This window comes from Danaus plexippus, chromosome 2 (genome assembly GCF_018135715.1).
Source record: "Danaus plexippus chromosome 2, MEX_DaPlex, whole genome shotgun sequence".
NCBI lineage: Eukaryota > Metazoa > Arthropoda > Insecta > Lepidoptera > Nymphalidae > Danaus > Danaus plexippus.
The window spans coordinates 8,853,399-8,877,689 of record NC_083537.1 but is presented as its reverse complement, the minus strand read 5'-3'; the positions used below and the strand labels follow the sequence as shown (position 1 = coordinate 8,877,689).

General features: G+C 31.7%; 1 protein-coding gene across 2 annotated transcripts in view; it reads right to left on the bottom strand.

The window, feature by feature from the left end:
• The window catches only part of LOC116779540 (zinc finger protein ush), a 99,521-nt gene that overhangs the window by 40,860 nt on the left and 34,370 nt on the right, over positions 1-24,291 (bottom strand). Inside the window, exon 1 of one of the 2 annotated variants that reach the window (XM_032673889.2) lies at positions 14,226-14,463. The exons of the other annotated variant lie outside the window; for it this stretch is intronic. Within the exon in view, the coding sequence (XP_032529780.2) occupies positions 14,226-14,322 (97 nt within the window). The 5' untranslated portion in view covers positions 14,323-14,463. Of the gene's footprint in view, positions 1-14,225; positions 14,464-24,291 lie in introns of those variants that run through there. 2 annotated transcript variants of the gene reach the window in all.

Genomic DNA, 24,291 nt, shown 5'->3' with positions numbered 1-24,291 from the left:
CATTAAATTTTGTTTCTTTGAGAGAAAAACGCACATCGACAAGAAACATGAACTCGCCGGGGCTTACATACTTATGGTACAAAGCATAAATACTTTAACATTTATAGTTAACAGAATATGTTACCCGAATCTTGTGACTTGTTCCACTCAAAGAGTTCGACAAGAGGCAAGCGCAGGAAATGAAGCGACACCCGGTGGAGGCGCGCGATAAATCCCGCCATAGACAAAGAACGCCATCTTGTGACTTTATTAAACCAAAGACAAATTAACTGCTTAACTTTTACATCAACGATATGGATACTGTTCGTTAGTTCTTTTTATTCTAACTATCAGAATAACAAGACTCAAAACTAATTTGCTTTCTATCTTGAGCATTCATAGTAAGTATTGTTTTAACAAAAGTGTACTGAAAATTAAAAAAATATATATTCTAAATAAATATATGTAAAAACACATTGGATATCCTCCTACATAGGATCTCAAATTAATATTTATGTTACTCTGTTGTTTTAGTTATCACAAACAAATTTAACGGAGCGAACGAAATCAATTTTAAATATGTTAATGCTGGTGACTGTTGTTTTACCATCGACGACGTAAGTAAAACACAGGTTGTATAGATACAACTTTTTTTACACGTCATGACCAAAACAAGGTTGCCATTAATATAATAGGCAACAGATGTCAGATAATATGACATAAAATTAATAAATAAAAAAAAAGGCCATTAAAATTTCAATGATAAGATTATGAAATATCACTTAAAATAAATTATCTTTATACTACTGTTGGCAGTTGAGATGAGTGGAGTCAATGAAAATAAAATATATATGTAAATAACAATAAAAATACGCGTGTGTGTAAAATGGAAGCCGTTTCCAAGTATTCGTTACATAAAGTTTAAAGCGGAGAGCGGTAAACGGTTCGGGCGATCTCTTTCAGGAAATTAGCACAGCTTCCTACGCGGGATTATTGCAAAATAAGATATTGTTTACAATCTATTTCATTCGTTCATTTGTTTCCATTCGCGAATACTCTCTGTTCGGATTACTTGGAGCGAAACGTTCATAGATTCCCGTTGATGAATTTTGATTACCGTTTCCTGTTAATTCCATTTTAATCATTACAACGCCTTGTATATATTCTGTTTGTGTTTTTCATATAATACATATTTATTGCTATATATATTTATAAGAATATTAATAGTATATTTTATTTGACAGGATACTATAATTATTGGCCACTTAAGAAAAAGTCAAATTTAAAAATAGATTGTGATAATAAATTAAATTCATATTAAATATATTATTAGCAAAATAGTTCTAAATGTGTGTCATTAATATATACATCGATAAATCAGAATTATATATCGGTTGTAATTTGATACATGTATATATATATATATATATGTTATTACTATTGATTCAAAAAATTTATATAAAATTTTGGTTTTATTTAATTTAAAAAAAAAATCTAGTATAAATTTAAATAAAATATCACTCCATTTATATGCTGTTTTAAAAAGATCTTCACAAAATTTTATATTTGGAACGCGTCCGATTCTGTTTAAATTTATTTTATGTTATTATTTAAATTTGCCGTAAGAAATCATGGGTTCGATGGCAACTGAATAAATATGTATTGTCTTACAATATTGTAAGCTTTTACATAGTTTTATAGGGAATAGTTTGAAGACTTAACAAAAAAAAAATAACTAAACAAGTAAGTCACTTGAGAAACAAAATTACACTCAAGTTGTTGACGGTGCACGCATCTATCTATAAATTTATTTAGTTCGATCAAATTAAAACATAATAAATAAAAAACGAATTATTGTCGTGTCTATGGTATAGAACGGAAAAATATATCTATCTGTTATAATGCAAAAAAAATTATAACTGTCAGTTTAGTCGACTCTTCCATTGCTGTTTATAGGGACGCTAAAAATAAGATTTAGTAGGCGTAACATTAAATATCTTAAAGAAAATTAATCAATAATCTTTACCACGATAATAAAGTTCACACCAGGAGATTCGGTATGTCAGCAGGAAACAGAATTAAAGAAAAAACGACTGACATTAGCATTTATAATACATTATAAATATAAGAGACAAAAAGTTTATAAATTATATAAATAGCTAATGTTAGCCATTATGTTTTATTATTCCAAGGATGAAAAAAAACGAGGAAGATAGGCCTGAAACGTTGGACATACGTCATTTATTATGCGTGTGTATGTAGTTTTCATTGTTCTTTTATGCGATTGAAGATTTGATGGAGCGATTTTACAGAAGCCAAAAAATTTAAAACCTCCCTTTTAATGAATGCTGGACAAAATATTACTAGATTTTGATGAACTGTGATTGCTTTATGCATACTTTATGTCTTGAGTTTTAGACGCGGTGACAACTTTGACTAGAATCTAGAGTTAAGTTTTACCACAAAATCAGACGGTTAATGACTGTTTTTTTAACTGAAATCATGAACGGTTTAGTTCAACTGGAAGTAAACTTTTGGACATTAAAAAAATAATGTCGTACATGGCTATTTGAATAAAAAATATCAAATAATACGAGTGACACAGTGAGAGACATTATAGGAAATTGCGGTCGCCATTGCGTCACGGCCGTGATATTCAATATATTTGATTGCCTTTTGCTCTTCCATTTCAATATATTTTCATGTTGCCATTATAAAAAATAAAAAAATATTTTATTTATGTACGTCTGTGCTCAAGAATAAACATCTGGGAGACCGCGCTAATCGACCTACGATCTAGACGAAAGTTGAAATAGTACATAATGTATTAATATATTTTATTCATTTAAAAACGAGTTCCTTAAAGAAACCGTATCCAATAAAACTATTATTATCAAATAAATTAAAATTTAAAAATACATGTTATATATTAATATAAATTGATAATCATTTAAATAATTATATCGTGTGTGTAAATAACAACAACAAAAAATATGCTATTTTTAAAACATTAATAGCGACTCGACGGAGGTGCCATCTATTAGGTTTTTCAATAAAAACCTCATAAAGTTTTTTATAATGTTTCCAAGAGAATAGTAAAGATGTCAGCACTTTTATTAAATATTCGTAAATTATTTTGTTAGCATCAAAGCGTTGTACATCTCGGCGTGACGTTTAAAGCACTTGAGACTAAAAGTTTCCAGTGATTATCTAAGCTAGTAATTTTTTAACTGCTATATTTGTAAAAAGATTTTTCATGAAAATGACTCATAATTTTTAAAAACTTTTGCAACTTAATTCAAAACTATGCTTAGTCTGAGTTGGCAGCCTCTAGCTACATACGGAGCGTTACCAGTTTTTCATTCATCGTCACACATTATAGTATTAACACAGCTCGGTGAGTGAAACGGGAAACGCTTCTTATTTAGTGTCACGATGCAGACGTGGACTAAGTACCGTTATCTCATTTCATCTTAGATAGCCAATGGTAGTTGGGTGACAAGAAAGAAGATTCAGTTATATTGTTATGCATTTTTAAACTCCAAACAGCTCATAAATAGTTTAAAATACTCAATATCAGCTCATTCGACATTATTATACCTATTAAAAAAAAAAAAAAAACGATTATTTTTAATCGTCTTTAGTTAAATTTCGTATAACAAGTCGCAGTGCGTGTTTAGATAAGGCTCTATGTATGATGATAAACGTCTAACATTCGTATCAGATGGATGGTATATCCTGGAAGGGTTAGCATGAGGTCAGATATTTCAATTTAACGTCGGATATTGGCGTCGTGACGTCGCATACGTTTCAAATCGCTTTCCACAAGTTATCATTATATTAAATCTATACAAGACTTATAGTTGTGGACGCTGGAAGATTTTATGTTAACTTAATTATCTCGTCTCCTAATAGATTTGACAGCAGAAGATTAGGATGCACGAGGCGCATGATGATATAGAATGCAAAAGCATGTGAAGTGAGATACCCATGTGATACGGCATCGAAAAACTTGACAAGTGTAAGTCTCCGAGTGTTCGTATAACAAAGGTAACGTCATCAGCGGTAACGTTTAGGAATGCATTTGTTCGTTTATGTAGAGGAAGATTTTGCAATATTATAACGAATGACGAACACAGATCGTTTTAGTTGAAATATATTTTTAACGTTATCTTTTGCATAAACTTTATAACAAAGCCCAAGTGAGTCAACTTAGTGAATCATCGATATCGATAAATCGGCCTAGTCACTGGCTGCTGGTGTTGATTTTTAATAAAGGCAAATATCGATAACTAAGACGTCTGCTTGGAAAAAATCGTGATAATATTCTTCGATGACTTAAACCTAATTGTTCTTCTGGATACGACTACAATAGTTTGAGTCAAACATAAAAAATTATAAATGCTTTCATTTAGATCGAAATGAATTAAAAAATAACATGTAGTAAAATGCATACAAATGGCTAGATATTAATTTTTAGATAAACTTTATAGATTTAACTAACTATTCTTAAATATACAATGCTGTGATGACTACAGTCGATTATATTCAGTCTTACCTTTAATTAATTTCTGCACCGTATAATATTAAAACCGTTGATAGTGTCTTAAAGTCTTGTGCCATTTTAATTTACCTTTATATGATTTACGATCTCCATGCCCTTTTGTCTGCGCACACGCAGCTTAACTCCACACAACTAGCCGGGAGTACAATTTAAGAACCTACTTGAGAATCAAAATACAAAAATTCATATTGCATATCTATGTCGTCCTCAGTTCAGCCGATTAAAATTCGACCTAATAAACATTCAAAGCGAATGCATTTTTGTGGTCGCAGTACAGTTTGAGAGAATATTGAACCGTAATATTAGGCCATTAAAACACATAATCGCATCAAACCAGGATTATGACAGAAATGCAGTGGCGAACATTGCAAAAGGCTGTGGATTCGTGATATGAGTGTTTAATAGATTGATTGATGAGATCGATGATAGCTGACGGAATATCACCTGACACGTTGTGGGAATTTTAAACGTACAACTAAAATGGTATGCAATAACGATAAACATATCAGATTTTAGACAACAACACTATCTATGTTTTCGTTGTAACTCGCTAACATTTGGGTGACATTTTGTTTTTCAATCTGACGTTTCTGTTATTCGCAATGGCCGTGTTCACGGGAGCACGTGATGAAAACGTTGTATTGTACTGAAGTACAAGTGTTACTTGTACATGTGTTTATTGATTGGTGTTTATTATTTTTGCATGTTAAAATCATGGTTTAGGCTGAGTTCAATATATCCGGCTTGATACATTTGATATATCTTATATAAAGCTATCATAAAATCGAAATTATTTATTCGATTAATAACTTCACATTACTGAACGTCTCCGTGTGATTTCTTCTAACGATACACACTATTAATGAAAATTATCAATATATAATACCGTAGATAATTAACTAAGATTCTCTATATTGATATTTATATGTAATATTTTACAGAATAATGTCTCCGTTGTTTTGTATTGGGCTTAGTTTAAACGTTATTTTCATTACTAATCCCATAATAATCCTAAACCTAACAATAGCTAGATTTCCTGTTATTAAGATTTCCACTTTAGTTTTAACTATAACGGTTAACGGTTCGACTAAACTCTATGTCTAACTTACGGTGACTAAGACAATATCCATTGTGGTTCAGAGGTCACGTTTAGTCATCTGAAGCTGTCTGGAAGACAATCTTCGGTCAGGCTGGAGTCACCCTCAGCGATCTGATTTAATAACATCTTGACTTGTCTCATTTGATAGGGAGAAAAACAGTATAAAGTATAGTTTTTATATTAAAATTATATACATATGTACAAAATTAAATATTGTATAATCGTATGTAAATATTAACTGTTCATATACTTTATATATATTCCGTATGCAACTGGAAAAGTAGTCGTAGTACGCAGCAATAATAACAAAGCATTCATAGCCGTTATAACCATTATCATCGTTATCAGTGTTATAGCTTATCGCTCACTCATTAGTGTGGCTTCGTGAAATGCCGAACACTGTTACTGTCTGATTATTTAAACTGAAAACCTTTTTTAATCAAACTATTTTGATGTTATAAGAGTCTCAGATTGAACCTCCGTGTAATTGGCATAAAATAAAAAAAATAAAAAAATATATCTTCGGCTGTATGTGTAGAATGTTCGACTCGCATTAATGACGGCCATTTTGTTAAAATTTGACGTTAGGCCACAATTACTTGTATAACAAATACCAATTATCGATTTTTCAAAATTGTTGCATCAAAAAACCTCTAACACGGAAATAGTTATATAAATGTACACGACGACATTGAAAATTACCGATTTTTTATATACATATACATAATATAGAATATTTAGATCATGTTATTTAAAATGAGGAACTTTGACCTTTAGCTATAACAAATCCACGCGTCAATTCAGTTTAAAACCTAGTACCATCAAGGTCAACATTTTTTTTCATTTCAAAATTTTTTTATTATGACAACATTATTTTTTATGTGCATTATATTATGTAACTAAATCATTTACATTTGTTTTTTACATTTCCAAAATGTTATTCATTTTAATGTTACGTTTCGTGAAAATATTTAAAACTTTAAAAATATTTTATAAGTTTATTTCAAAATTGAGTCTTAATAATATATATATATATATATCTCGCTGTTCTCTACATATACTTTTTTTTAAATAAATAAATAAAGTTTGTTTCAAATTTCATCTTATATAACAATAAAAAAAGTCCGATAAACCTAAAGCAATACATTTTCTCCTTAAAATCAATAAGGAAGGAGTAATTTTAATTGGCATACAATAAAATGTGAATATGTCCGTCCGCTGCGAGCGTTGAGATTACCGGTAAGGAGTGCAAACTGTATTATCGATACCTTACACAATTTAATATATAAAAGTTAAAATCCCAAGATACAAAACTAAACGAAGACATAACAATCTATAATACAACTTAATTCAGGCTGAAGAGCGTATAGATATCAAAGTTACTTAATAATAATAGAGTGGTAATGAGTCGATATTTTAAATATCGATTAAAAGTCAGCCATGGTAGCGTGCCTCGGTTCTGATCGGTCAGCTGATTGCCCCCGAGCAGGCAGCGCAGGTGCTGGGACCTTCGTGACAATATAATTGTGCCGCATGCCTTCCCCTTAATTTATACCTAATAGTGAGATAATCGCATACTTTTTCACACGTCTCATTTACATTTTAGTCCTTTATCTGGCTGAGAATGGAATAATGATATTCCGATCTGAACTGTCGATAATTTGTCTCCCGGCGACTCTCGCAGAGGATATTCATATTTCATGTAAGTTTAATTCGATTGTTTTTGTTTTATCGATTTAATTGAAAATAATTTAATCAACGACACCTAATGTTTCATTCTCTTTTGGATGAATGCCAAAAAAATATCAGTAACATTTTAATTTTCCACTATTTTGTAATTTGTATACCTAATATTTTCTTTATATGAATCGTAATGAATGAAGATTACTTTTGACTCGGATTTTCAAAGAATTTTTTTTTTCAAATAATTATTCAGTTTTTTTATTATAGTATCGATATAAAGTACATCGCTACTGTTCATCACTAGTTATATAATGTCTAGCCGTGTGACTCTACGTTTAATTGGCGTCAGGATATGAGTGTTGCAATTTATTATATATTTTATTACTTTATAATAATATTGTAGTCTGAGAAAACTGAGATAGACCGCAGCAGAGGACGGGAAACTATTCGTTCACGACAAAACCAATACATCTGAATTAGATTTTCATCTTCGTTGAATTATTTTTTTTGATATTTCCGAATCTCTTCACAATAACATTTAAGGTCTATATTAATATACTTATTTACTAGTTCCCAAATAATAATAGAAGCAATATAACATTTTTAATGTTATAATTAATATGCAAGAGGAAGACTGAGCTAGTTCTATTTATACCTAATAGGCATTTTGAACAGTAATTAAATATATCGAGGACTATCAAATTGGCAGTTTGTGAACATTAGAGGTTGTTGTTCTGAAGTTGAATACTTTAAGTTATGATAAATATCAAAAAAATATTGAAAATTATCTTTAATACCATCTTATTAGGACGACAATCATAGGTTCCGGTTGTGTTAAATTTTAAAGCATTAGTGATGTCTGGAAACCGGTAGAATATTCATTTCTGTGGGCATTTAATGTCTTAATTGTCTATACAATATGAATAATACAATACTAAATGTATTAGTTATATTTCCCATAAGCCAACATTCCATGGAATCGTCTCATAGTTCGCGTGGACAATAAATCGCGTCGGGACACACTTACAAATTGGCACGATGGAATCGCTTGTTAACGCGCCGATCTTAGGGTTAGTGCACATCGACACAAGCAAATAAATCAACACCCACACGGGAAACTTTCTTCATTATAACCTGTATATATTATATTTAATATTCCTTTGAATTAATAACATACATTTTTTTTAAATATAATATATTTGTACGTCTGTTTTTTATTTATTACAGTGTAAGCGATCCGCCGTCTGTCGCTCAGTCGTGACCGAGCCCACGCATCTTCAAGTCGTCCGTACACACTCTGATACTAGATAGTACGACATTATAATGTGTCTAAATAAAATTGAATTCAACGGAATATATTAAAACATCTTTTATAAGTGACATCCATAGAAATCGAATTAAAAAACACTTAACCTTTGCCTCTAGTAATAAAAAAAAACTCTTGTTTTTCTTCTGATTCCAATGAATATATTACAATAACTGTTAGCAACGGGAATTAAGGTGGTAGTTGAAGGTACATATTTGATACTCGCGTCTTAGTAATCGGAACTTAGGAATATGTAGTCGTTGGAAAATTGGAATATTTTTTTTCCCAAATAGGGGTGTTATCAGAGCTTTAGTTATCCATATATAACAGCACCCTGTATAATGATACAAATATTTAGTATCAGACTTCGCACCTTCTAAAGCAGCGAGACTGACACAACGACTACGGTCTCAGCCATATTAAAAAGAATTAAAAACGCTGATATTTTAAAATTCAACCTCCAACGAGGATGATAATGACACAGTAATGCTGCTTTACAAAGAAATCTCGCGAAATATTATTAAAATTGATCTCCCGTCTAAACGTACGTACGCGCTGAGATTTATAGAGTTACAACGCCCTGACATTAACGACGATACAAATTTTCGTGTGATCTGTTGAATAAATTCATTTATATGTATATTATATGATTATTTATTGATCGTGATTTAATCATTGGAATGTTTAACATAATATGATTGTTTCTTAACAACTGTACGACCACGTCGATACGGCGTCCGCTACGGTGTGCAGTATCGCTTATATTTAAATACATATGAATAATTCAATGATTGAGACCTCATTTTATTTAACATCATTAAAATGACGTAAAGATAACGTTTTTAAAATATTTTAAAATTTACATCTATGAGGCTGTTTAACTGAAACTATATTTATAGCTTGTGATTTTCACCTAAAACTTATTTCAAGTATCTCAAACGGTACGGTTATTATTATACAATAATTTTAATCTTACTGCGATGGTGTCTTAAGAAATTATTCTATTAAACTGCGCGTTCTTCTGTGTGTGTGTTTGGGTGTGTCTAAATAAATGTCTGACAAAATGAAGCATCATCTCACTGACACAGGTATTCTGTAAAAAAAATTGATAACCATTTTGGGGCTTATTAATGTTTTTTTTTTTTATAAAATTATGAATCGGTAATAAATAATCATATCGATTTTAAATATGAATTCATAAACGAGGTTATATGGAATACATAGGTGTCATTTTACAACATAAACGACTATAAAAATACAAAAAGTCAAAAAAATTTTCAATGATTTAATTCACTAGCCGGTATTTAACACGTGTTTCCTTAATAGTTCACAATTGTTTGTGTATTATGAAATACAAATATCACAAAAGATCGTCGATAAATAAATTTTAAAGAAAAAATAATTGTAAAAATGATGATAATAAAGCTGACGTGTGTATGACAAAGCGTAGGGGGTAAAGAAAATCGCTATCAGTGTGATAGTACCCGCATGCAGATAACACTTCTGTAGGTTAGTTAAAATTTATGTATCAGCTGATTTTAATTATCAACGACAGAGTTTTATTAGTTCTCGTGCTAATTTTATATGTAGCATTACTTAAATTTATCTCTACCTAGATAACATTAATGTATTATATATTGTAGAAAATATTCTGACTTAATTCATCGAGAGATTTTATTATTTTGGATATGTGTAGAACTGGCTTTATGTTCCGAAAATATATTATATCAGATATAATCGCGTCTGAGTATTTCTGATTTTTACAAAAAATGTTATAAATATATCTTTTATTGAAATAAGAATACATTTTTTTTTTTAATTTATAATCGGCCATAATCTAAGAATACGATCAACATAAAAAGATTCCAGAGCCGATTTGGAGACCGTTCTGTATGGAGGCATTCTATCTGTTTGTATCGATTATCGGCCGATCTTTAATCGGCGAATCGTCTTGCGATCGGACGTTTTGACGATAAAGGAACCCCAGTTCTCCCTCCCACTGCTTAGATAAGAAACCATTTCATATTAAAATAGGAATATTATAAAATTAAATCAGCTACACCTGCCCACTTTGTTATATTAAAGTACAGTTAGGTATGACTTTGTGGTTCAAATTTTCTCAATCAGCCATAGCTTAAGATGTCACAGTAATTATGGTAATCATGATGGTATACACGCTACAGTTTTTATTAACTGTTTTACAATATACAGTTACAACTATAATATAAAAATGTTTAGAACGAACAACTATAAAGACTACTACCATTTTCTACCAATATACTCGTAATTCTACCAAATTATCTGTCAAACAATTACCGCTGGATAAACTGGATTCAACTCTTTGTAACTGAGTTACGAGCGCGCTATTAAAATCTCATTATAATTAAAATTTACAATGTCAAGACTGTTTCTTTGTTTTTTTTTTAACAATTTTATTGAGATTATGTAAATTAATTGACAGCTATAATCGTTAAAGTCTCAATGGAATCCGTAGTTCTATGTCGTTGACACTCGCAAAAAGTTTGACATAAATTTCCAAGTCTTATAATTTATTTATTAGATGCTTACTATCAGTTTTCGTTCCGCGTCGTAATTCAATTTAAAATAATATAAATATATATATTCTCCAGACTATAAATCTTTGTGGTAAGACAGAATATCATGGCAACACTTTTATATGTAAAAAATCGATTGCGTCACAGAGTACAAACTGTTAAATACTGTCTTCATAGCTAGAAAGAAATTGAAACTGAATATATCAAATCATTGCCTAATCATCCCAAACCTATATGTCCTCTTAACTTCCATAAATAACTAAAGCTAAAAAACAATATAAGATTTCTATCACACATGTGTTTAGTGTCTAAAAATTAATCAACGGAGGATGATTCTTCTATTCATAACGCTTTGTTTTAGCAAACCACAGACTATACATAACTTTTACGTTAAATATAAGAGTAACTGTAAACCAAATCTAGGCGGCGCGCGGCGTTGCTCTTTATAAAAATCAAATTTTTGGTAAAACGAAGAACACTTAGATTAAACTCCAATCCCTTATTTTAAACAAAGCTCGAAGTAGCCTTTTCCTCTCCCTCTCATTATAAACAATAACTTTATTAATGTATTGAAACAAAAATTATTTATATAGAAACATCGTCAGTTATGTGGGAATTACGTAAAAATTGTTCAGTTACAAAAACAAAGATGTGGCAGATAACTCTAAAACACGGAGGAGGCGATACAAGCCAGAGATAGCCGGTTCGATTCCCGACGATCTCGCCTCCGATAACAACGTGTTTCGGAAAAATATACATTTTTAACAATAGATTTTAAGATTGTTATAAAATTAATTCATATCCGTATATATTTCGTATTATTCTTGGAAGACTTATTTTGAATACAAATATCATATTATTAACATATATTTTATAATTTATTGTATTTTATCTAATATAAACATTTGATGGTAATTTTTGTCAAAATAAAGACATAAAAAATTTGACGTATCTTTTATTAGCTACAAATGAGATAAAACAGTATATATACATATAGTTAAATAACTTGTAGGAGGCGAAAAGAACCGTTTTTACGGACTCGTTTTATAACATAAGCAGACGATACTTAATAATTAAAGTTTAATATTTGAATGTTTTTTAGTTTAGATTTAAGCAGAACGAATACATCACAGACATTTTTTTCTTAAAAAACATAATAATGAGGACCGATTTTTATTAAATAAATAAAAATAATTTCAATATGGCAAATTACATTTGTGTTTCAAAGTGATTTCAACTTTTAGTTTTATTTACATTCAGTAAAATCTTAATGTGATTCTTTAGATAAATACAAATCTGTTTGTTATTGTTATATAAATACAATACACATAAAAGGAATCATTAGAACTGGTGTCCTCATCGGTGTACAAGACTGACCGTATTACAAACTACAGCTGAGGAGGAACCACCGTATAAGTGCGACTACTGAGCTCGGAGTAAGTTACCGCTTAAGAAAAATATGTTTAATATGTATATACATATAAAATAAGATAAAAGTACCGTACTATAGTATAGCAATATGTTTGTAGGATGGAAATTAAAATCATTAATAATAATATTGTTATCTAATGTGTACGCATCTTTAAGTTTCGCACCAGTATTCACAACAATGAAACACCCCCCGATCTTTGACAACATTGATAATGAACGTGAAATCTCTGTCCGAGATAACGTCCCCCCTCGCCCCGGCCGCCGCGTCTCCCCCCTCGCTCGCCCCCACATCTTATCAGCCCATCTCGAGTTCCCATTCACAGCACACGTCATTTTTTATCAACGTACAGACAACACGCTAAAATAATTGTTTTGTTTCTAATTTTAAATACTGTTATGAATATTCAATGTCGATGTGAACATTAAAAAAAACTTATGTAAACCCTCATTGCAACTATAATTAGTATTTAATTTGTGAATATAAACCAATTTGTACCTACATAGCACGTAATTCAAATCTTGCGAAATAACAAAACAAAGTTCAGTCTGTGGACGGGTTTGACATTGACATCTATCAATATGGCGGCGCCGCACAACGCGGGAATTTAAGATGTCTCATGTCGTAATGCTTACATGTCAAGTCTTTCAGATGTTTTCTCGAAGAACATGTACCAACGGTTAACAAATAAGTCGTAATAAATACGTTACAGTGGTGCTGTGTTTAACTTGGTTTTGTGTGTGGTTAATATATTTTATGATGTATCTCGTGGTTGGCAAGGATAGTAGTTTTTACAGCGATTGCGATCTGACCTCCGGCCGTTAAAGGCGAACCAGTAACTTAGATTAATCTCTAAGTTAACAATTATTTATTATATGCTAAGATTTTATGTTGATATAATGTCTGTTGAGAAGGCGAAGTGGTTTTCTGTTACAGCAAGGGAGCAAGTCTGATGAAAATTTGTATATACATATTTATATATTTTAAGGCCTCCATTACTGTTCAGATGAAATTAAAACAACACGAAGAAACTTTTCTATATTAAAGGTAATTATAAGATTTCTTAAAATCTAAAAAACTTGTAACGTCAAACTGGAACTTTATCAATGGCTTTTCACTTTTACTACAAACATTATTCCAAGTTATATATGAATAAAAAATTTGATAAGATACATCATTAAAACATGAATTCTCCAAATATATATGTTATAAAATATACGAGATAAACATATAATTATTAAAATACTCAAAGAGTGAGAGCAGAGTGTATCTAAATTAGTGTCTAAACAGCCATCAGTCGGAATATTTTAACAGGCGACATGTAAATAACCACAAGCAATAGATTAGTGAAGAGATACTGATACACTTATCATTTGTTTGAACATCCTTCGGACGGCTACTCCACAATCACGGAGACAAACAAGATTAAAAACTAAAACATTACTCTTATCTTAAATCTCGACTCGTCAACACATATAATAGTGATACATTCTGTACTGCTTTGCCAGCGTAACTTTAAAAATAACGCTTTAATTTTTCCAAGTAATTAAATTATTTTAATAAAACAACGTTCCCGTGACATAATTTCAAACAAGACGTCCGGTACTTACAGATTGTTTTGATGCCGACAGCGCCGCCTGGCGGCAGCTCGGCCGCACTCGCGCACGCCATTTCCAGCTGCTTGAGGTAGCTGAGCCACAATAACATCACAACACTCAAGTCAGAGCACGACACTTTCGAAGGGAGCACGGTTTTTCGTTTGCGACGTCATTCTTTTGCCGCGTAATTTTAGTGACTGGCTTGGAACCGTCGCCCTCGCCCCACCCCGCCGGTGTGTGTGGTGTGTGTACGGGCAGTGATCACGCACACCAGCGCAGCCGATCCCTTATCAGTTCGGTTTAACTAGCAATGGCCCGAGATCCTATCGGCCCGGAGCTCGCGGTAACGTTGCATTGAAAGATAACGTCAGCGATGCTATCTCTGTTTGAATAAACTTGTATAAAATGACAAATAAAAAGCTACGCCATAAAAGTCTACGGCGATATTTGGAAGGTCGCTGACGATGGAATGCGACGCGAAAAACTTCATGCATTTAAAGATATTACCTACACGCTGCGACAGAGCCGCCTTGGACGGCCGCTCGCAACAACTTCTTCTTTAATGGCTCTCATGAAGTTGTCTATAAACTATCCATGTGGAGCAAAGCAGATACATAACCAATCAAAGGCGTTTCTTCACGTATTTTCTTCCTTATCTGAGGAATTCAAAATCACGATAATAATAATTTCACGTCGAGTACGTTATCTCCGACCGCGTGCATAAAAGAACCTTGGCCATTTACTTTCTATTTATACAAACAAACACTTCATTGTCAATAAACCGACGCAATAAAGATAAATTTATATGAAATCCAGCATCGATTGTGATCTAGCACACTTCGGACCATCGCCGAGTTATCTCGGAAGAGATCGAAAAACACTCGATAGAGAATCGATCCGAAACTCGCAATCACTCGGACAACAAATCGATTTTGTTACTCGACACTCTCGTGTATTATATCTATATGATTTTAAAACACAGACAACTGTTTGCCAATACTTTTAAATAAACTTTTATTATCAATTGAATGTGTTAATTAAGCATAGCCAGCTGTTGATTTCGTTTAAGATAAAACCTGGTATTCATAGTGGGTTATAAGTATCTGAGGAATTAAATATTCATAGACTTTATCTAACGATCTGTGATTATTCAACATTCGTAGAAAGGAAAATAAAAAAAGAGGCTATATGAAAATTTTTATTGCGACTTCTATATATATAAAGGCGTTTCTAAATTTTCTGTTTTATTTTCATACAGTGAGACATGTTACAAAACATTTTTTTTTTGTCACGGTCTGAATGTGTACTGTGTTTTTAGATTACGTTTTAGACTATTTTAATACCGAGAATGTGATCACAGCGTAACATGAGATGCTGCGATAAGATGCTGATAAAGATATGCAGCTCTAACCACACACCTGTCTGTCGGTCATCTCGACCGAGACGTACCTCTCATTGTCTATCCTTTCATCTCATATCATACAGCCATCACTCGTGTGATTGTGCGGTTATTAAAGTCTAGCTCTAGCAAGCGTTCTCGACTATCACTAGACACTGACATGTTTTTGAGAATTTTTAAGTTTATATATTCTCGCTGTTAAATATAAAACACGATTCATAGTAACCAAAACAGATTATAAATTACTAATGATAAAGGATTTAAAAAAAGCTTGTGATAAGTTATAATCTCAACATTAAATTATTACTGATTTTTCATTCCTCATAACTATTTATTTTTTTAATTCGGTATTGATAAACGTCATGTGTTAAAAGCTTTGTTTTATTATCTGTGGTTCTGGTTGTCATTTTCTCGTTAAGAGCAGTTGAAAGCGTCTGTCAGTCATATTATTTGTCAACGATTACTTAATTTCATTGCAGCCTGCTCCGGATACGTGTTATGTGTACTTGTGATAATTTTCTGAAGATCTTTATTAGGACCTTGTGATATATTTACTTTATCATTCGGTTAAAAAAAGGTTTTTAACGAAAACCGGAGATAAATTAAATGATCCGTTGTGTTAAGATTGAATACATATGGTAGTAAAAACTCTGTTTGGAGACAGTGGAACTAATGTCAGTCTTAAAATTCGTTAATTCATAAGCAATCATAGAAATCGGTCAGTCTTTATATAAAAACGTTGATATTGGCAAATTGTTCCGTGATTCCAGTGTGAATGAAGCCTTAGCTTAAAAAAATGCTTTTTTATAATAAGTATTTTCGATAGTTAGCTGATAGGCGCGGTTTAGAGCTTATAGGCTGATTTAAAAATTAATTTTGTTTAAACATAAACTAAACTAAATAACTTCTTAAATTTTGAAGTACAAGAGATTTGAATACAAACACTATGATTTATGTTACAAAGATGTTATACATAAAAAATAATTATTGATAAGAATAAATAAAAAATATATATTACGATAAATAAAAACTTTAAAAAACTAAATGTACAAATCATTCAAACGAGAGCAACATAAAATGACTATTGTCTGAAAAACATTAAAATAATATGATCATTACTGATTCACGTAACGTATGAATCATTAACGTATCCGAGTTGGCACATAAATGTTTAGATCTGCCAAATTTGACACTTCTATAGTAGATAGACGTATTCTAGTTGTAATTTTATATGGAAGTGTTCAGGAGCCGGCGTGTCGTAAAGAAAAAAAAATACTCAAATTCATAAGAAAGCTCAGATAACGGTGGCGCCACCTACATCCACTCAGATAAAGAAAATGTATAAATCAATCCGTGTACTCAGCTGATAAGAGTGATAAGGAATTAATAAGATTTCGGCCCCTAATGGACTCCTAATGCGACCGAGATATTAGATTTTTATTACTATATCCTTTTAAAAATCTCACGTGTTATATTCATGTTTGTGTTGTTTACAGAATATTTGTGTTGAATGTATCACATTTTACCATTTTCGACGCTACAAATGTGATTTAAATGAAACAAACATTTAACTGTCTTTATGATGGCAGAACAAAGTCAGCTCATTAGAATAATCTTGGCCATTACGTTAGATTCTAAGCGATATCTGCGAACATATTGGCAATGACGTTGCAGATATGAATCTGTTTTTAGTAATTGTCAATTTTGAATATCGAACTAGGTAAAGAATAAATTTAAAATACCATTCTGAGAATCCGGATTTGAAATTCTTTAAAGTGATAAAATTATTTTAGCAAAAAACGATTACCTGATACATTTATTTATATTAGAAACGAGAGGAAGTTTATTGTTAAAGCACGATTTATTTGTCATAGGTGGAAAAGGAAGTGACGTCGATATAAAAAAATATAATGTAAAAGAAAACAATTCCAAGAATAGTTTATTACAAAGGATATACTGAATGTATTCCGATCAAGGATGTATATTAATAAAGATTAATCCGATTTAAATGACACATTGGACTGGACACATTCTTGATCGCTGCATCATGAAATGGAAAGTGACTCGGCTAGCGCTTGGAAACATTTTGTTATAGAAAGTGAAAACAAAATGAAATTTCATCACCTGACCGTTAAGAATTAATACAGGATGTTAGCTTCATTATTGGCTGAATGATATCAATATATGCGTTTATGTTTATTGAGCTTTTTTTTTTATGGCATTATTAATACGCCAAGATCACGTCGTTTAAGTCCAAAACTAGTAGTTTAATCGTGTAATTCGTGTATTCCATCATAACAGCGACGGCCCATATTGCATTGTGAGGCTAATTGGATAGAGATGTTTATCAGGGAACGATAAAATGGAATAGATAACATTCTGTAGTGACTTATTAAGGTCGTTCTCAGAATAATATTAGATTGGACGATACGAGCCGTGTGTGGAGGGATAGCAAAAAAATTCAATTCGCCTTTTTTTATTTTAATTTTAATCCGATTCGGTTTTGTGAGGTATTTTAATAACTTTTTTGTACTCGTATAGGGTTACGTGTTTCTTTATATTTGTTTTTTCACATGGACATGTACTTGGGAGATTTAGATACGGTGTCTTAATCAGATCGAAATATCGATCAGTTCATATAAATGGTTTTATTTTTTGGGTGTACTTATCTAACTTTACTGTGATTATAAATTTATATATATATATATATCTGTGTATAATTCTGTTCTGCTGTCTGTACATCCTATCAAGCATCAGAACAGCGAGCAGTGTTGTGTAGTTTTTGCGAAACTGTTCCCGATGATCTCCCGTACAGTGATTCCCTGAAATCAACACTGAAGCTGAGAGTCCACAGTTTTTACAAACTAATATGAATTTATGATCCCTCATAATGCAATTATAAAATTAACAGCGACGCCATTGTTTTACTAATGAAGCGAACACGGAACGTCGCTGTACGCTCACAAACAATAATCGCTAAAAAACTATTGAGAGCGACATCTCGGTTACAATGAATTGTTTAAATGACATAAAATATTTTGTAACAACCATATTAATGAATATCAATAAGGAGGTGTAAATCTTTATTGATGAAGCGTAATTATTATGGCACAACCGAACTATTAGAATCGTGACCTGATAGAAATCTTGCGGAGGATGGTGTCGCGTTTACATTCGGCTAGCACTGGAACACGCGTTTGGTCGTTAAAGTGATGATAGAACTTTCAGATTAAAGATCACATACAAATTTAATCTTATAAAAATCTTTATGACATTGTTTTAGTTGTAATTCACAAGACGAATAAACTAGCGTCTGAAACAAGAAACAGTCCGTATGTACTTTATCGATACAAACCCGTAGTTGGTGAACGTTGTACGTAGCTGTAGCAAGTTGTCTGTCTTATTCAAAGGAGGCATAATAAACTGATCCGTCCAACGTCATAATGTTCGTAGTCGTGCGGTTTTCCGTCTGTTGTTTTTAATATTTTTATCGCAACCAGAAAGGCAGAGTCATAGCTTCGCTGCATTCATATATATTTATATGTAATCGCTGTATTTTATTCCAATAATGGATAAATATTGAGAAAACTGAAGTCATAAACAATTCTTATGTAAAATATATGTAGTTTTTATATTAATTTCCGTCTACTTTAACATTTTAATAACGTTACGCCTTGTTTAAAATAAAATAAAATTAATAAAGATATATTTATTTTGACGTAAAAAAAATGGCCGCTGCTAGTCGCTTCTGTTAACGAGATTTCTGATCACAGATATCATACACATCACGTTTTTATATTTGTTAACATAAAAATATAAAAAATTGTTAATCAAATTATATATATATATATTTTAAATTTGTTTTTAATATAAAATTATAAGCTCAGGTCAGTAAAATATTATGACCTATGACTAAGCACGTTTCAAATGTTTGCCAATTTGACTTCACGGTAAATTTCATATTGTGGCATCATAAAGTTTGCAATAAATACAACATATACGTATAAATATTAATAAATTCAATGGGAAATATATAATCGCTCTCACAGATAAGAATTTAAAAAAAACGATTGCATTATAGTCACGTAATAAGGACTTTAGGACATTCCGTCATAAAACTATATCTGTGGAGAGATCTGTATATATTTTACGGAATATATTAATCAGAGAGTAACACAAGTATAAAACAAGTTAAAACATGATCGTGTAACCGAATATCTATAAGGCGAAGTAACGCGTGGTGCTGGCTGGGTGGCCTCTCATTTGTCAGCTGGCCGCTACCACGATACGCTATTGTGTTGCGATCTGTATCGAACAATGCACTAGGACTTGAGACATTTGTGCCTGTGTTTTACGAATACGGACATTTGTTGCACTTATTATTATATATATGTATATACATATATATATAATATTTTTATTAATATGAATAGGTTTTGAGTTTGTGCATATGATATTCGCGAGTTATTGTGTGTCTTTCTAATTGGATAGAAAACATCGCTAGTTATATATGGTGTACCAGAGTCATGTTGGTGACTGAACCTTCAATGTAACGCGATCGTAGTTGAGTTGTTTATTACATTTATCCCAGTCACACCCATTTGTCCGTCCATTGTGGAGTTTGTTTGATTATTTTTTGTTTCGTCCGATACTATTGTCCCCGTGAGTGATTCTGATCAGTGTTACAAATGTATGTGATTCCAGTTAGTTATATCACGTCACATTTATAAGTATGATGTATTTTTAATACGTTATCTAATAAGAAATAAAAACTTTTTGCGTTTTATAGATTTTATCGGCAACGACCTATACCTAGATGTCCGAAACTTAATTGTATTAAAACTTAATTCGATGAGACTGAAATAAATCATTTTTATTTCCTATTGTTTCCACTCATAAACTGGCCAATTACTGAATTATATTACTTAATCATATTAACAGCATCCTTACCATCGGTTCGAATCGACAAACTAAACACGGTCAGTTTCGAGTATATCGTTCATAATACTTCCAACTTGACAGTATCAGTGTAGATATATTGATCGAAAACTGTAAAATTGTATGTTTTTAATTCAACGAAGCCATCTCCTGGTAGTTATAATGGTGGTGCTTATTCAGTAATGTTCGCGTGTTATGACATTAATGTGTTATTGAACAATCAACGGGAAACCTTTCGCACGCAGTGACGATGCCAACTCGTTCTAAGCGTACTGACGTCGTAGCTTACAGCCGCATTACGTCATTATAATGACATATTATGACTGTTCCTTACAGCAAATATCCAAACAAGCAAAGAAAGTATAAAATCGAGGTCTAAACTCAAAACAGCGATAATTGTATGGGAGTTTTCATCGCTGTATTGGCAGCGGTTTTGGCAGCGATGCAGCGATGCAGCGATCCGATTGGATCCAATATTTACAACACACGGCGGACAACACGCCACCTAAATCCATGACTTTAAAGCTTTAAACTTTAAAATACGATTTTTGCTTTTCTACAAATGTTTTTTCTGACCGTTTGTTGTTTTTTACACAGTACTGTTACATAGGATCGGAGTTTTGAATAGCAGGTCTCGTTTTTCCTTGAGCGATGTTTATTTCGTACATTTGTTATCCATATAATTTGAATTATATATCCAGAGGATATTATTATAGAAAAAGATAAATGGAGTCACAAAAAAAATATATATTAATTAATATTTTAATATAAAAGAGTTCACATATTATTTAAAACTTAGAACATAACCGTGCTCCCGGTGTTGTTGAAAACAAATCGCTTTATTATAACGAAATTTTTGTAAGTATTTAAAAGTACAACTAACTGACCTAGTCGTATAACTCAATACACGAAACAGTTAAAGTCAAATTAGAATTAAGCAATCACGTAGTTCACCGTAAATTAGTTTCCAATGAGTTTAAACTCTGTGGTGTAAGTATCGACGGGTTATTATCGTGTTGTAAATCTTAGCACAATACCTAAAGTCTTCATTTACATGTCCCATTTCCTAAACGGCAGTTTCAAGAAAACTGCATCGGCTGGACTATTTTTATTGCGGTTCAATTCATAAGCACGGGCGGGATAAGGAAATAAATAAATTTACAATTATGTATGCATGGTTTAATTCAAAAATTGCCTATAACCATACCTTTTTAAACAACACATAATGAAAAAAATATAAGAAATATATTATTTCAATACAATAAATTTATTTAGAAAAATAGAAAGAAGACTATTTAACATCAGGAATTATTCGAGTAAATACATTCTGAATGTTTGGAGTTACGTTCGATGAAAACCGCTGTCGCCTATGCCTCGTACCGCGACTGTGGCGTATTGTTCGTTTTTAAAAGTGGCAAATTACAGAGAGGGATGTTCAGTTACATTAGAGTATTAACATTTTTATGGGCAATTTATTCTTGAAATGTTGCATTTAACAATTGATGGCAGCTTGGCAAACGCGACTTTAACGCAGCTTGATTCGTTTCAACAATAGCATTAATCTTATTTATCGATTTTCACGATACATTTAAGTTTATAACAAAAACAGAATTACTATAAAATATTTATGTCAGAGACGAATTCTTTTCTACATTGTTTCAGTCAGTACAAATTAAAACCGTCTAACAGCTGAATACGTTATTATAAAAAATACGGACATTATTATATAAATATAATAAATTTTATATATATTTTAAATCCTGCTAATATTATATATGAAAAAAGTTTGCGAGGATGTATGTATGTCTGTAGCGCTTTCACGCAAAAACTGCTGAATGGATTTTGGTGAGACTTCACAATTATATAGCTTACGTATCAGAATAACGCGTAGGCTATAATTTATCCGGACTTTCCGTGCAGTTCCGTGTAGTCGTAATTCCTCCCTTGCACCTGAGAAATCCCATTTACTCAGTTATTCATCTGTACTCAAGGTTATTTTACATTTTAGTATCAGCCTACTAAGCATTCTACACGTTGGTTCATTTCGCGGGTAAGTTTTTTCCATGACCCCGTAGTCTCTTTCTGAGTGTTACATTTCCGAAAATCACGCGGACGGATTCTCTGGCAAAAACTAGTGTATAATATAATCTGCTCATCGGCCTAACATTAAATAAAATTAAAGAATATTTACAATCGTAACTTTCTGTGCATTTACAAAAGAATTTTTAAAATACGTCAATATATACGATTACAATTTCGATGAAATAATTTAAAATATAACCAAAAAAAATATATTATAGAACACAGCGCCCGCTTCATGACTACATGACTACATCCCATCTGATAGCGTGTTAGCAAAAGCTAATTAATTTGAACAAATATTATCATTGGCTGTTCTCGCTGGCTGTGTGTAGTGTGAAACAATGGCTGGAGACGATAACGGAGGCTTATAAATAATTGGTCTACGATAAATGTAATTAGCTGTGCGATGTAATCGACGGGCGTATCTCACGCCAGCCACAGGAAGACGATAAATGCAGGTAATTAATTTTTGTTAACGAACGCTCGCTGAACTGACGACACGCGTGTATCGAGCGTTAGGGTATCGTGCTTTATACCGAAATAATGTTTACCTGTCGGATACGTAGGATACAATCGGATACCTGACTATAACACGTGATCATAAGTCTTAAAGATCTGCGCTTTATATTTGACTGACATAAGTATGGTTTCAATATGTCTAATTTAAAATATTTATTTATATATATTTAGATAGTAACTAAATCTTTATATGCAAGCGAATTTACGAGGATCATTAATATATATGATAGCAATTTTCATTTCTTATATTTTAAATACATCGTAAATTTTTTTTTTCTGGAGAGTTCTTCAAACATACTTATTACAATAATTGAAATTGCGAATTTTATAACAAAGAATATTCTAAATACGATCAAATCAGTAGTTGAATTTATAGTGTTAATTCGCTATACAAATGTACACGGCACAGCGATGAGACCAATTTGAGAGAGAATAATATAAAATAATTAAAAAAAACTATCTATATATATTCCACATAGGAATGTATTCACGATATAACTGGTTCCTTTATTCAATTCCATACAATATAACAATAAAGATATCATTATTCTCCATCATTATCAATCATTATCACCCGTACTAACCGTCTACATCAGCAGTCTGCAGACAGCCGTCAGTTAATTAGCATGGAAATATAATTTTATAATCTATACAGCAATTCCTAAACTAACACAGCTACTTAATAATTGTTGGAACCTAATTTTATACATACGGAGTCGATATCCGCTGTATTAGCTTATCTCGAGGCTTGCGTGGCCCGATACTATCGACTTTAAAATACGGGACTGATAACAAAACACACACACACACACGCTCATTAACACGTATTAATTATTGTATCTGTGTGTACGTTTCTTTGTTTTGTTTGCATGTGTTGTACACACAAACACACGAACAATATCGAAGTACAAATGCTCATTACTGCGATGTTACGTGAAAATATAGCATTAAACAAAAATATAAATAGTAAATGTAACACCTAAACATAAAAAGTTTTGTGGAAACGGGGAAAGTAATCATAATTTATACTTTGATAAGACGGGGTGGCGATAAGGAGCGCCATCTGATAGTGTTATCAGCAGTGGCGGGAACAACTTAGTGCGGGGGAAAGGAATCCTACTTAGAACTTAAAATATATTT